Genomic DNA, 15,191 nt, shown 5'->3' on the forward strand with positions numbered 1-15,191 from the left:
TCTGCTTTTGTTTGGAATTTCACTAAATTTATAGATTAATTTGGAGATAGTTGAGACTTATAATATTGAGTCATCCCATATATGAATGCGGTTTATACCTCTATTTAAATCTTTAAAAAGTCTCTTAACAAAGTGTTGTAGTTTTCTTCATTAAGCCCTTTCACATCCTTTGTTAGGTTTTTCTCCTTAGATACCCTGTTTTAATATTTATGTATTTCTAAATAATGTGCTTATGTTATTTCTTGAATTTTTATTTATTTTTTATTTTTGTCTTAAACTTTTTATTTTTTTTATTTTTTATTTTTATTTATTTATTTATTTATTTATTTTTATTTTTTTAACGTTTATTTATTTTTGAGACTGAGAGAGACAGAGCATGAACAGGGGAGGAGCAGAGAGAGAGGGAGACACAGAATCTGAAACAGGCTCCAGGCTCTGAGCTGTCAGCACAGAGCCTGACGTGGGGCTCGAACTCACGGACCGTGAGATCATGACCTGAGCCGAAGTCAGACGCTTAACCGACCAAGCCACCCAGGCGCCCCATGTCTTAAACTTTTTCAAAATGTTTATTTGTTTTGAGAGAGAGGGAGAGTGCATGCAGGGGGGCAGAGAGAGAGAGAGAGAGAGAGAGAGAGAGAGAGAGAGGGAGGGAAGGAGAGAGAGAGTAAGAATCCCAAGCAGGCTCTGCGCTATCCTCTCAGAGCCTAACACAGAGAACCGTGTTTCATGGACGGTGAGATCATGACCAGAGCTGAAACCCAGAGTCATACGCTTAACCAACTGAGCCACCCAGGTGCCCCCAATTTTTTTTTAATGTTTATTTATTTTTGAGACAGAGAGACAGAGTTCGAGCAGGGGAGGGACAGAGAGCGAGGGAGACATAGAATCTGAAGCAGGCTCCAGGCTCCAAGCTGTCAACACAGAGCCTGACACGGGGCCCAAATTCACAAGCCGTGAGATCATGACCTGAGCCGAAGTCAGACTCTCAACCGACTGAGCCACCCAGGTGCCCCAACCCCCAATTTTTTTTTTTTAATTTTTTTTTTCAACGTTTATTTATTTTTGGGACAGAGAGAGACAGAGCATGAATGGGGGAGGGGCAGAGAGAGAGGGAGACACAGAATCAGAAACAGGCTCCAGGCTCTGAGCCATCAGCCCAGAGCCTGACGCGGGGCTCGAACTCACGGACCGCGAGATCGTGACCTGGCTGAAGTCGGACGCTTAACCGACTGCGCCACCCAGGCGCCCCCCCCAATTTTTTTTTTGAAGTAAGCTCTACACCTAAAGTGGGGCTTGAACTCACGACCCCAAGATCAGGAGTTGCATGCTCCACCAATTGAGCCAGCCAGATGTCCCGATTTCTTGAATTTTTAACAATATCCATAATTATTGTGGATGAAGATTTAGGTCTTTCGCATGTCATTTGGCTAAGAGTATAGAATTCTAGGGTATATTTTCTTATCAGATTTTTTTAAAGTTTATTTATTTTTGTGAAAGAGAGAAAATACAAATGGTGGAGGGGCAGAGAGAGAGAGGGAGACACAGAATCTGAAGCGGGCTCCAGGCTCCAAGCTGTCAGCACAGAGCCCAGCTTGGGCTTGAAACCACGAACCATGAGATCATGACCTGAGCCAAAGTCAGACGCTCAACCGACTGAGCCACCCAGGTGCCCCTGGGTTGATTTTCTGAGACTTATTTATGCTTTACTTTCCATCATAGCCTCTTCGTTCTCTATCTTCTGGTTTTAGTATTAAACTTATTTTCTCTCTCATTTTTAGTTTCTAAGAGCTGTTTCTTGTCCTTTCATTGCTAGTTTTTCATTGCTTTCTGGTCTTGCTTTATGTATATAGCAGTTACTTCTCTGAGGATATTAGTAATAGCTTTCTTGTAATACTTCTTTAGTTTTGATTTATTATTTCTTCCAAGTTAACCTTTCCTTTTGAAATCAGCTTCATATTGAATGTTTTTGCCTTTTTTTTTTTTTTAATGTTGGTTCTTTTACTAGACTCACATTTAAGGGGGAGGCAATCAAAAGCCATTTGGAGACCGTATGTGTACAGATGTGACTTACTTCCTGGTAGCCTTTACTTACCAGCAATCATGGAGTAATTATGTAGAGGTCTTCTTTCTGGGATTGTTTGGTTTTCCCAAGGAAGAATCTCCCAGTCTCTTGTCTGGGACCTTTCATCCAGGATCTGGTGGCAGTGAGGGATGGGGAGCCAAGGTGGGTTTTGTTTTGTGTTTTGTGTTTTGTTTTTTTGAAAACTTTTCCATCTTCTCCTTATCCCTTTACTTCCTCCACCTGTTGCACTTGGGTTTCCAAAGTTGAATTTGTGTCTCATTCACCTTCACTGAGTCCTGTTGCCTGGCTGGTCAGTCTGCTGCTGTATAGGATGGGGAAAGGTCCTGGGCTCTAACCACTCAACTTTTATTTATTTATTTATTTGTTTGTTTGTTTATAATTTTGTAATGTTTATTTTTGAAGGAGAGTGAGACAGAGTATGAGCAGGGGAGGGGTGGGCAGAAGAGAGGGAGACAGAATCCGAAGCAGGCACCAGGCTCTGAGCTGTCAGCACAGTGCCCGATGCAGGGCTTGAACTCAGGAGCCACAATAAGTAATCTATATTAGACTTGGGATTATGCTTTTTTTTTTGGTAATTTTTTAAGTGTTTTATTTATTTTTGAGAGACAGAGACAGAGAGAGAGTGAGTGGAGGAGGGGCAGAGAGAGAGGGAGACAGAATCCGAAGCAGGCTTCAGGCTCTGAGCTGTTCACTCAGAGCCTGACATGGGGCTTGAACCCACGAACTGTGAGATCATGACCTGAGCCAAAGTTGGCCGCTTAACTGATTGAATCACCTAGGTGCCCCGCAAATTTTAATCTTTTAAAATATTGCTTTCTTGAGGCACCTGGGTGGCTCAGTGGGTTGAGCATCCAGCTCTTGATCTTGGCTCAGGGCTTGATCTCCAGGCTGTGAGTTCGAGCCCCACACTGGGCGTGAAGCTAAATAAATAAGTAAATAAGTAAACAAGCAAACTGCTCAAGGGGTCTGGACTGCTACTAAATTGTTTTTGTTTTACTTTTTATTTTGAAGTAAATTCAAACTTAGAGAAAACTTGTGAGAACGATTATATTCCTTTTACCTAGGATCACAGTTGTTAGCATTTGCCATATTGGCTTTATCATCTCCCATATGTATGTGTTCACACATACATTTTTTTTTCTTGAACAATTTGAGAGTAAGTTGCAGACCTGGCCCTTTACCCTTACCTTTTGGTGTGTATTTCCTAAGAACAAGGGCCTTCGGTACATAGCCACAGAACGAATCAAAGTAAAGAAGTCTAATGTGCAATTTACATCCAAAGTATTATTTTATGACACTTTTTTTTCTAGTCCAGGATCCAACCCAGCATCATGCCTTACATTCACTTCTGTTATCTCTTTAGTCGCCTTCAATCTGGAACACAGTGTTAACCATTCTGTTTCATGACATTTGCATTTTTGAAGAGTAAGGGCAGCTATTGTATAGACCATCTCTGAGTTGCTATTATAATGTTTAACTTTGTGGTGCAATTTTTTTGTTTTTCCTTATAGCTCTTAGGAGAGTATGAGTCCCTTGGAAAAGAACACGAAAGAGTAAAGGTAATGGTTGATGATTCATGTTCTGAACATCATGTAGGGGCAGAAACACTGGGTTGGAAATGAAGAGGGGTGACCCTTTCTTCTCCCTTTCTCTCCCTCTTCTACCTCCATCTAGCCGCCTTAGTTAGACTGTCTCTCCATCACCTCATCTTTGTCAGCATCCTTATTTGCAAATATTTGCCCACTTACGTTGCAGATTTGTTGGATTTCTTTGAAATCTTCAGAAATGTTGAATGGCTGTTGTATTTGAGATGAGTTGAGATGAAGTTTTTAGAAGAATATAAGAACCATATAGATGAAAATAATTATTTAATACTATTTAAATACAAAGTTTTGTTTTTTAAAGCAGTAGCTTTTTGTGGGATTGTTTGAGTTTATTGATAATGCTTGAATTCTTAATGAAAGCTCTGTTTGGGAACTATATGTTTGAATTCCGCAAAACCCCACAATAATGCTGTAAGTGGGGTCCAAAATACTTGTGTTGCATAAAATACAGGGTTGTGATCATTCAAGGTTGGTGAAAAGGCCTGCACAGCTAGGCAGGAGGGAATTCTGGGGGTCAGGAGCCAGTCATCACATGTGAAATCTTACTAAGTGGCAAAACAAATACCTGTGTGTTTACTACTGAGGTTTTAGGCAAGTTGTAGTTAGAATATGTCCATTTTGACACTGGATTGTGCAGAATTAAGGAAAGCATCATAGGCTGTACCTATTACACAGGTCATGTACATACAGCTACTTGTATCAACCAGCATTTTGCTGTCTCATTTTTTCCCCTGAATTGTGCATATTGGCTGTGTGGTCAATGCTGTATTTGCTGAGTATCTGCATAATTTTCTTTGTAGCTCTCTGGTGTGACCTTAGATTTGTTTTATATTATGTATTTTAAAATAAAAGGAGTATAAACCTGAATATTCCAGTTATCTGAATTTTTCCTTTATTTTCATAGGATACATTAAATACAACCGAGAACAAATTGCTTGATGCACATACTCAGATTTCTGATTTGAAAAGGTAAAATGTGTTATCTTTCTAATAAGATAATTATGCCTCTATTCTTTTAGCATATAAATATGTGTCTGTACCGAAAGCGATGAAAAGGAAGTTTTTCTTGAGGATTTTTAGGCACTTTGAGGTCAGGTTTTATCCTGATCTTCCCCTGACCTGGAAATACATTTGATTTTAGCCAAAGATTTTTAAATGATTAGAGTAGATTGGTAGTTGTGCTTGAGAAGTGTGCACTCCTGAAACATTTATTTGGTCAGCGAAGCGAAATCTAAATGGTACTAAACCTTTGAAAGGAAATTTAATCTATCCTTAAAAAAGAAGAAGAGAATTTTAAGAGGCAGTCTAGTTCACCAAATGATATGTGTGCTCCCAAAAGAAAACAGCATTCACACCAACTTTATGACCATCTACTTTCTTAAAAACCTGGTTTGGGGACTACATTTGTGATCTCATTTGCTTAATTAGATAGAAACAGAGGCATAAATGGTCTCTATCGCAAATGATTAATTATTTTTAATAGGCTTTGGAGGGTGCTTTTGTGTTTGTATTTGGAGATACGTCCCTTCTTTGGAGATTTTACTGCGCTCCTAAGGACTTCAGGTTGGAGAGAACGTGAATGCTGCCTGGCCTGCTCATTTGCTTAGGTCTTTGCTGGGATGCATTCAGTTCTGCCAGTAGCTTCCTTGTCAAATTGGCACGAAGTGTCAGCCCTGCTAGAGCTGTTGTTCTTCCTCAAACCCTCCTCGCAGCAGGGCAGACAAGAATTTGAGGTTAGGAGGAGATGAACACATATGCAGAGTTTAAGAGAACAGAAGGAATGCCAAGGTAGCTTCAAAACAGAAGTACCAGAGTACTTACCCCTGTTGGTGATTTTGAAAATAGGCTTTTATTCTGAACATGGCACAAATGAGGTGAGTTGCCTGCAGGTAGAGAGTTGTTCAGGATAGTTTAGCCTTTGTGTCTTTTAAAAATTAGGAAGTTCTTATTAGCTCTTTTATTGGATGTTATATTAAAATTGCTTCCTCTTTTGTGAAAGCATTACCTATCTAGATTTCATATGCATGAATATATACGTTCAGAATGAAACATACTAGAACTGCATTTTATTTGAGTACTTGGTTTTATTTTATTTTTAAAATTTATACCATGTGTTTTGATCTGTAGTCAAATTTATAATTTTTCTTTTTTTCCTTGGCTATATAAAAGCCATTTGTTGTCTTTTCCTTCAGTTGTAGTATGTGAAATGCTTCTTTGTAGAGTTTAATGTATTTGTCTTTCAGTTTATTTTCCAATTTTGTTCAGCTTTTTTAAGCTTACTGGTGGCATTTTACTGTGAAAACAGGTGTATGGACCAGCAGTTTCTAGAAGGGTCTGTTAAATAAGTAATTTGTAGTTGAGCTATATTTAAAATCTATCGTGTACTTAATTTATCTTATTGCTTTTGAATTAGAACAATTTCAAAACTTGAAGCTCAGGTCAAGCAAGTAGAGCATGAAAATATGTTAAGTCTTCGTCATAATTCTAGAACTCCTGTGAGACCCTCACGTGCCAAGTAAGTGATTTTGTTTAATCTCAGTAAAGCTAGAAATAGGTGCACCCTTTTAGTGAACTGAGAAACTCATCTGTCTAAATCATGAGAGAGTCAGGGTTAAGTGTCATTATAGAACTTAGATGTGTAAAAACATCTAATTATGGGGCGCCTGCCTGGCTCAGTCATGAGTTAGAGCCCTATGTTGGGTGTAGAGCTTACTTAAAAAACAAAAACAAAACCATCTAATTATTAGATATTATAAAAGGTCTTATGCAGAGGCATTTGCCAAAAGGAGGGAATAGAATCTGATGGGGTGTAAAGAGACCTAGAATGTTTTTTAGTCATTGATTTTGCCCAGCTGTGTGACCTTAGGCAAATCACTTAATTTGAGGTTTTTTTGGAACTCAATTTTATTATCTGTAAAAACCAGGACATTGGGCTAGAGCACCTCAAAAGGTCTTTTAGCCCTAAAATTCCAGAAATTGTATCCCTTGTTAATGGACATATCTACAAAGATAGTGGATTTTATTAGGTTGTAAGGATTTTTCTTTTTAGTTTTTTTAGTTATTCAGAATTAGCTTTGTTGTAATCTCAGAGCATTATCTTGATGATGCTTTTATAGAGCTATTTTTTCTTTTTTCTTTTTATTTTTTTTAATGTTTATTTTTGAGAGAGAGAGAGAGAGAGAGAGAGAGAGAGAGAGAGAGAAGGCAAGCGAGCGGGGGAGGGGCAGAGACATAGAGGGAGACACAGAATTCGAAGCAGGCTCCAAGCTCTGAGCTGTCAGCACAGAGCCTGACACGGGGCTCGAACTCACAAACTGTAAGATCTTGACCTGAGCCAAAGTCAGACACTTAACCGATTGAGCCACCCAGGTGCCCCTAGAGCTGTTTTTTTTCGTATTAGAATTGGTTTTTATTATGATTTTATAAAGAATATTAAATGAGTAGATCATAAGGTCATAAATTGATGTGTATCGGAAAGATTGTTAAATTGTAAACTTTAACCTAGGTTGTAATTGTCAAATGAGAAACTTTCTTTAGATCTTTTTATTTATTTATTATTAAAAAATTTTTTTTTATTGTTTATTTATTTTGAGAGAGAGAGACAGAGCCTGAGGGGCGGGGAGGGGCAGAGAGAGAGGGAGACACAGAATCTGAAGTAGGCCACAGGCTCTGAGGGGTCAGCACAGAGCCCGACGTGGGGCTCGAGCCCACAAACCATGAGATCATGTCCTAAGCCGAGGTCGGACGCTTAACTGACTGAGCCACCCAGGTGCCCCTAGATCTTTTTTTTTTAATGTTTATTATTTTTGAGACAAAGACAGAGAGACAGAGAACAAGCGGGGGAGGGGCAGAGAGAGAGAGGGAGACACAGAATCTGAAGCAGGCTCTAGGCTCTGAGCTGTCAGCACAGAGCTTGACCTGGGGCTCGAACTCACAAACTGCGAGATCATGACCTGAGCCGAAGTTGGACGCTCAACCAACTGAGCCACCAGGCACCCCTCTAGATCTTTGTTAATTAATCTTAAGTTAGAACATAGTGAATTATTTAAAGAAAAAAAAATTGTAAGTAACTGAAATTGAACGTTTGTGGGAGAACAAGAGTGGGGTGGGACTGGGGTCAGGAAAGGCCTTTCTGTGGAGGTGACTTGTAAGCAGGGAGGTGTAAGCCCTGTGCTGAGTGGTTGGGGTGGGGACGTGAGGGCGGGGGATGTTCCAGGCAGAGAAATTAGCCTCACTATGTCCTGAGGTAGGAAAGAGCTTACATGTTTAAAGAACCTGGAGGAAGCCTCTGTGGCCCGAATATTGCCAGCAAGAGGTCAAGTAGGTCCAGATGAAATCGTAGACTATCATCCATCGCCTTCTAAGCCATACATGGTCGAGAGTTTGGATTTTACTCTTAAGTCCATTGGGAAGCCACTGAAAGGTTGTATATGGTAAAATTAGGTTATCTGATTTCTATTTTTTTTTTTTTAACGTTCATTTATTTTTGAGACAGAGAGAGACAGAGCATGAACAGGGGAGGGGCAGAGAGAGAGGGAGACACAGAATCTGAAACAGGCTCCAGGCTCTGAGCGGTCAGCACAGAGCCTGACGCGGGGCTCGAACTCACGGACCGTGAGATCATGACCTGAGCCGAAGTCGGACGCTTAACCGACCGAGCCACCCAGGCGCCCCTGATTTCTATTTTTTTAATGCACCTGCCATGAGGAGAAGACGGAGAGGAAAAGAGTAGAAACAGACACACTAATTAGGCTATCGTAGTGCTGGGAGAGGTGGTGTCCGCTGGGTGATGTCCGTAGAAATGGACAGAAGAGAAAGGTGGGAGGGTTCTGGAGGTGGAATCCACAGAACATAGCTAAGAATGAGGTAACAAGATAAGAAAGGGAAGTGTCCAATAATGTCTTGGTTTCTGTCTGGAGCGACTCAGGGTTCTGTATATTGAACTAGGGAAGGAATGGGAAGAGCAGGCCATGGGGTAAGGATCAGAATTTCTTTTTTTTTAAATTTTTTTTTTTTAACGTTTATTTATTTTTGAGACAGAGAGAGAGACAGAGCATGAACGGGGGAGGGTCAGAGAAAGAGGGAGACACAGAATCCGAAACAGGCTCCAGGCTCTGAGCAGTCAGCACAGAGCCCGACGCGGGGCTCAAACTCACAGACCTCGAGATGGTGACCTGAGCTGAAGTCGGACGCTTAGCTGACTGAGCCACTCAGGCGCCCCAAGGATCAGAATTTCTATTCCAAATATTTTAGTTTGAGATTCCTACAGATTCCAAATGGGAATCCAGCAGGTGATTATACATTTGCATTTGGAGCTCAGAAATAAGGTCTCAGGCTGGAGTTACAAATTGTAGAATTATCATTCTGTAGTGCTTGACCACGGGATAGGTGGTGTAGGACGCAGCTCTGAAGAGCCCTGAGGTCCCGATGTTGGGGTGGGGGTTGGCACAAGAAGCTGAGAAAGAGCTGCCAGCACGCTGGGAGGAACCCCCAAGTGGCCAGTGTTGTGGCCGCAGCTGAGAGAGCGAGTGAGGGGGACTGGGGATCCCTGGGTGCGCCAGCCAGGGGTTGGTGGCCTGGAGAGCAGTTTGCACAGAGGGACAGATGTGAACGTTGGTTGAGAATGTTGTGTAGAATAAGTGAAGGCGGCCTGTGTGTCTAACAGCTGGAACAGTAATATATTGTGATATATTTGTGCATGGCGCTGTATGTGTGAGAGTGCACTTGCTAGATCAGGAGTTGGCAAGCACAGCCCCCAGCCCAAATCCAGCCTGCTGCCCGTTTTTGGAAGGCCCATGAGCAAAGAAAGGTGTTTTGTTTTTAAATGGGAAAAAAAGCATAATATTTCATACATGTAAAAATTACATGAAATTGAAATTTCAGTGTCCATAAATAACATTTATTCATTTACCTATTGTCTGTGGCTGCTTTGCATTACAATGGCTAAGTTGAGTAGTTGCAACAGAAACCTCTTCCATCTGGCCCATAAAACCTATTTATTAAAACAAAATAGGGGTGCCTGGGCGGCTCAGTCGGTTAGGTGTCCGACTTCTGCTCAGGTCGTGATCTTGTGGTTCGTAGGTTCGAGCCCCGTGTAGGGCGCTGTGCTGACAGCTCAGAACCTAGAGCCTGCTTCTAATTCTGTGTATCCTTCTTTCTCTGCCCCTCCCCAGCTCACACTTTGTCTCTTTCTCTCAAAAACTAAACATTAAAAAAAATAATAAAAAACAAATAACACAAAAAACTTATTTATTATTTGACTACAGGAAAAATTTGCCAACCACTGAAGTTGATCATTAACATGATTTAATCTTAGGAACATAATTTGGAACAACGAAAAACCAGTTGCAGAAGAAGTAGGATACTATTTATATTGACTTCAGCATGTAGAACAGTTGTACATATTCTTACAGGTTCATACAGAAGTAGTAAAAGTATAATGTATGTACACATTACAAATTTAGTGTAAGTGGTTGCTTTGGGGAGGAATGATATTGGAGAGGTACACAGGGGACTTGAGTTGTATCTGTGGTATTTCTCTGTGTAAATTTTTTTTAAATGTTTATTTATTTTTGAGAGAGAGTGCGCATACGAGCAGGGGAGGGGCAGAGAGAGGGAGACACAGAATGTGAAGCAGGCTCCAGGCTCTGAGCTGTCAGCCCAAAGCCCGACGCGGGGCTTGAACCTGCAAACCGTGAGATCATGACCTGAGACGAAGTCGGACGCTCAACCAACTGAGCCACCCAGGCGCCCCTGTGGTGTTTCCCTGTTTAAAAATCTAACAGAAATATTGCAAATAATCAAGATTGTATACGCAGACGGTTGGTGCAGGAGTATGATCTGTGTGTCTATGCATGCTGAAGTGAACATGAACCAATAAAGGATTCATATCCACAATATAAAGAACTATGAAAGAAAAAGTCTCCTCAACAGAAAAATGATAAACGAACATGAACAAATGATTCGTAGAAAAAGACATATAAATGGCTGATAAAATGAAAAGATGTTCATTTTACTAGTAATCAAAAAATGTAAATTAAAACAAGCATGGGACACCACTCACACCTTCAGGCCACACTTTAACTCTGATCAATGCAAGTTTGGCAAAGATGTGAAGAAAGAGGTACTCTCAAAGTAATGGTTGGACTGAAATCAGTAAGCTTGACTGGAGCGTGATTTGGCAATATCCACTAAGACTGAAAATATGTGCACCCCAAATCGCACACTTCTGGTTTTAGATATTTACCTTAGAGGAATTCCTACATGTGTTAATCGTAGCACTGTTGAAAGGTGATGTGTTGGGGGGCGCCTGGGTGGCTCAGTCGGTTAAGCATCCGACTTCACTCAGGTCACGATCTTGCGGTCCGGGAGTTCGAGCCCCGCGTCAGGCTCTGGGCTGATGGCTCAGAGCCTGGAGCCTGTTTCGGATTCTGTGTCTCCCTCTCTCTCTGACCCTCCCCCGTTCATGCTCTGTCTCTCTCTGTCTCAAATATAAATAAACGTTAAAAAAAAATTAAAAAAAAAAGGTGATGTGTTGGAAACTAAACATCCACAACAGGACGAAGAATCAATAATGGGCAGTATAGTCATTCTGCAGGCAAATGATTAAAATGACACACCTGTCTGTGTTAACATGGGGTATCTGAAACATGTTGAGTAGAAGCAGCAGCATTAGAAGGATGTGTACATTAAGTGGACATTATTAAAAAAAATACAAACAACCACATATATAGAATTTTGTCTTTCCATTGAAAATACGTATGGTAAGATGTTAACATTTGTTAAAACCAAGTACAGGTGCTCATAGTGGTCTTTGTCATTTTTTTTTTTTTAATAAAAAAATTTTTTTAATGTTTATTTTTGAGAGACAGAGACGGAGCAGGAGTGGGGGAAGGGCAGAGAGCAAGGGAGACACAGAATCTGAAGCAGACTCCAGGCTCTGAGCTGTCTGCACAGAGCCTGATGCTGGGCTCAAACTCACAGACTGTGAGATCATGACCTGAGCCGAAGTTGGATGCTTAAGCAACTGAGCCACCCAAGTGCCCCATGTAATTTTCTAAAAATGTTTGGAATGTTTCTTAATTCAAAAATTGAGGACCAAAGCAAGGGAGTGACTGGGAGTTGAAATGAAAATAGAGGCAAGTCGTAAGAAATTTGTGAAAGGGAGCAGAAGGAGGAAGACGGCTCTCTTCTCTAGGTTTCTCTTCTTCACCAAAGTGTGATGCGAGGTTATCACCTGACCATCAGGGTTGGGTAAGAGGTTTGAGGAGAGTGGAGAAGCTGAAAGGTAGTCCTGTTGGAGAATTGGAGCTCGTTGATTACAGAAAGGTATGTTGCCAGCCGGTGTCGGGTGTCTGTTGAGATGGTGATAGTGATTCTGTAATGATAGCCCAGTCTGCACGGATGGGTGGCTTTTTTCCAGCAAAGCCCAAGTGTAGGACTGTAGATGCTCAGAAGTGAGGCCACTGTGGTCCTCCAGGGTTAGGTCTCTGCTGCCAGTTGGGTGTGATGGGAGGTGAGTGGGGAAGGGGGCAAGGCAGTGAGTAACTATTATCGGGGGTGTGCGTCCCAGAGTAGGTAGAGAGGAACTGGAGGGGTGATACATAGAAAATGGTGAGGCCAAGGATCACAGGCCTTGGGGACACAGTGCCTTGGTGATACTTGAGTGTGTGAGCCAGAAGAATCTTTGAGTTGTGATTTCTTAAGTGGGGGGTGTTTGCTGTTGATGACAAAGTCCATTGAGTGTGTGCTGAGGGGGTTGAGTGAGCAGGAGCAGAGTCCAGTCACTAGGAGAGGTCCTGGACCACTCCTCTGCATGGACACTGACGTTGCCCAGAGCGGGGTCAGAAGCAGTGTGGAGAAGATGAGACCAGTTCTGGAGTCTAGCGAAGGGCCAGGTAATGCATGATGTGTGAGCCTCAGCTGGGCAGGGTTTTCATAAGATGGGGCAGGTACTAGCCTAGAACTGCACTACTCAGTACATTAGTGCCAGTCCCCACGTGTGGCTATGAAATTTAAATTAATTAAAATTACCTCACAGTTCGTGAATTCGAGCCCCGCGTCGGGCTCTCTGCTCTTAGCTTGGAGCCGGGAGCCTGCTTCGGATTCTGTGTCTCCCCCTCTCTCTACCCCTCCCCTGCTTGTACTCTGTCTCTCTCAAATATAAATGTTAAAAAAAGTTTTAAAATTCATTAAAATTAAGTAGCATTTAAAAATTGGTTCTTCACCTCGCTAGCCACAATTCAAGTGTTCGATAGCAGTATGTGACTAGTGGCTACTGCATTGGACTGTGAGATGGAGGATGTTTCTGTGCCGGTCTGGCAGGAACAAGAAGGGTAGTCTGGCTGGCGTGGCCGTGGCCTGAGCTACGGGGTGTGTACAAAGCATAGGAATTGTGGTGGGAGGTTGGTTGGGGGTGTTCAGAGCTGCGTAGAGAGGGGAGTACCTGAATCTTGACTGAAATGCAGAAATACTCCAAAGTAACAGAAAACCTAAAATAACAGTTCAGTTGAATCTGAAAACGATGAAACAGAGTTCACGTATCTAACGTAAGGTTGCTTTATGCGGTCTTTAAATTCCTGTACAAATGCGTAGATGACGTTTCAAAGCAGGTTGTTTTCTGTATGTGTTCAGTCTGAACTGAAGCACGAGCCTGTAACGCCTCAGATCATTTCTCATTGTCCTAGCACGCTGGCCACCTCCGACGTCAGCAGACGCAAGTGGCTGATACCAGGCGCAGAGTATTCCATCTTTACTGGCCAGCCTTTGGACACCCAGGATAATAGAGTGAATAACCAGCTGGTGGAAACCTGTGTTCCCGGGTAAGGTAGCTTTCTCAAGGGTCATATTTAGGAACTGTTACGGTTTCACAGAGATTTTAATTGCTTTTAAATGCTCAGGAAGATATAAAGAGCCTTCTCTTTGTGGCTTCAATGCCTTAATTTTGAGGACCTGATTTTTAGTTTACTTTGAAAAACAAATGCTTTTAGGATTCTTGACCATCAAAGGCTGTGCAGAACGTCCCCCACTCTGTGCTCCCGACACAGTGGTGCGCTGTGCATGGGCTCTCGGTTTGGGTAAGGTGTCGATCCTCTCAGGCTCTGGATAGCTCGAACAACCGTATTACTCCAGAGCACCATATAAATACGATATTCCTGCCTGTGCGAGGCTGGGAAAATGATTGGGAAGCACTGGACTATTACATGCAGGTTCGATCGTAATGTATTTATATTGTAAAGCATACATTTTCATTGTGGAGCGTAATTGTCAGCTCTCGTGTTATTCCCCTGACAACGCCACGAGCTCTGTCTTAGCTCAGGCTGCTGTATCCAATCACCGCAGACTCGGCAGCTTAAAACAAGAAACACTTACTCTTGCGGTTCTGGAAGCTGAGAGTTCGACGTTGGGGTGCTGCCAGCGTAGTTGGGTTCTTGGTGAGGCTCCTCTTCCTAGTTATATGGTCTTTCTTTGGTGACTGTGTCCAGACAGAGAGATGTTGTATCGCTTCTTTTTATAAGGGCACGAATTCCATCAGGGGGGTCCCACTCTCATGATTTCATCTGAAGCTGATCACCTCCCCAAGGCCTCACCTCCTCCCACCATCCACTGAGGATTGGGGCTTCAGCATACGAATTTTAGGGGGAGGGGACACAAATATTCAGTCCATAGCATTGCATGTCTTGTAATTATTATTTAAGGTACCATTCTCCTCCGGAAAAGGATTCTTCATTTGGAAGTTCACCAAGAAGCGTATTGATAAAGAAACAGAGAGAGATTTCAGATACACCAATCATGAAAGCTTTAAAAGAACTTGATGAAGGAAAAATATTGAAAAGTTGGGGCACACAGACAGAGAAAGAGGACACCTCAAATAGTAAGCATTTTTTCCTTGTTTGATATAGATAGGTAATAGATTATAGATACCTTCCCCTTCGCCCCCCAGTTACACCACCTTCTTTAAATCCCCTGGTTCATAACTTATCACAATCATGGCATAATAGGCACCTTTTATACAAAGCAGACTACGTGTTACGTTCTGATTAGTAAAGATTTATGCGGCATTCTCAAAGATATTTGAGAAATTTCTACATTGGTTTGTCTCACGTCAGAACGTTAAGACAGACCGTTGGTATTCATAAAGTGAGATGTAACGTTTTCTTCTCTCCCTTTCTTGGTTAATGAGCATCTCTCAGCAGGACGAGAAGTATGGGAGGCCTGTTTTTCTCGCAAGTGCAGGTCAACGGTACTTGCGTCTCCTCCTACTTACTCCAGTGCTCACTTGGTCGGGCCTGCTGATCACACGGTTAACATCTTCAGCATTGCATCTCCAAAGCACTATCTCCTAGTAAATAAATTAGTGACCTGGTTTCTAAAAATAATCTCTCTTGAAAAATCACCTTGAATGGCACTTGTAAACGGAGCCAGAATGAATTCGTTATAAACTCCCACATTTTTCTTCATCCAGCATTTTTTTTATCCTTATAACGTGCTTTTGCAAATAATCA

The 15,191-nt window shown here is 42.0% G+C and overlaps 1 protein-coding gene across 12 annotated transcripts in view; it reads left to right on the forward strand.

Moving 5' to 3' along the window:
- MPHOSPH9 (M-phase phosphoprotein 9) overlaps positions 1 to 15,191 on the forward strand; it is a 61,162-nt gene that overhangs the window by 35,417 nt on the left and 10,554 nt on the right. For 11 of the 12 annotated variants that reach the window (XM_019814466.3, XM_045041100.1, XM_045041102.1 and 8 more), the window contains 5 exons: positions 3,595 to 3,642; positions 4,592 to 4,656; positions 6,101 to 6,202; positions 13,374 to 13,508; positions 14,385 to 14,560. In XM_019814466.3, coding sequence (XP_019670025.3) covers positions 3,595 to 3,642; positions 4,592 to 4,656; positions 6,101 to 6,202; positions 13,374 to 13,508; positions 14,385 to 14,560 — 526 coding nt within the window. The remainder of the gene's footprint in view (positions 1 to 3,594; positions 3,643 to 4,591; positions 4,657 to 6,100; positions 6,203 to 13,373; positions 13,509 to 14,384; positions 14,561 to 15,191) is intronic. The other variant, XM_045041099.1, reaches the window with a different exon arrangement.

Source organism: Felis catus, chromosome D3 (assembly GCF_018350175.1).
Source record: "Felis catus isolate Fca126 chromosome D3, F.catus_Fca126_mat1.0, whole genome shotgun sequence".
Taxonomy (NCBI): domain Eukaryota; kingdom Metazoa; phylum Chordata; class Mammalia; order Carnivora; family Felidae; genus Felis; species Felis catus.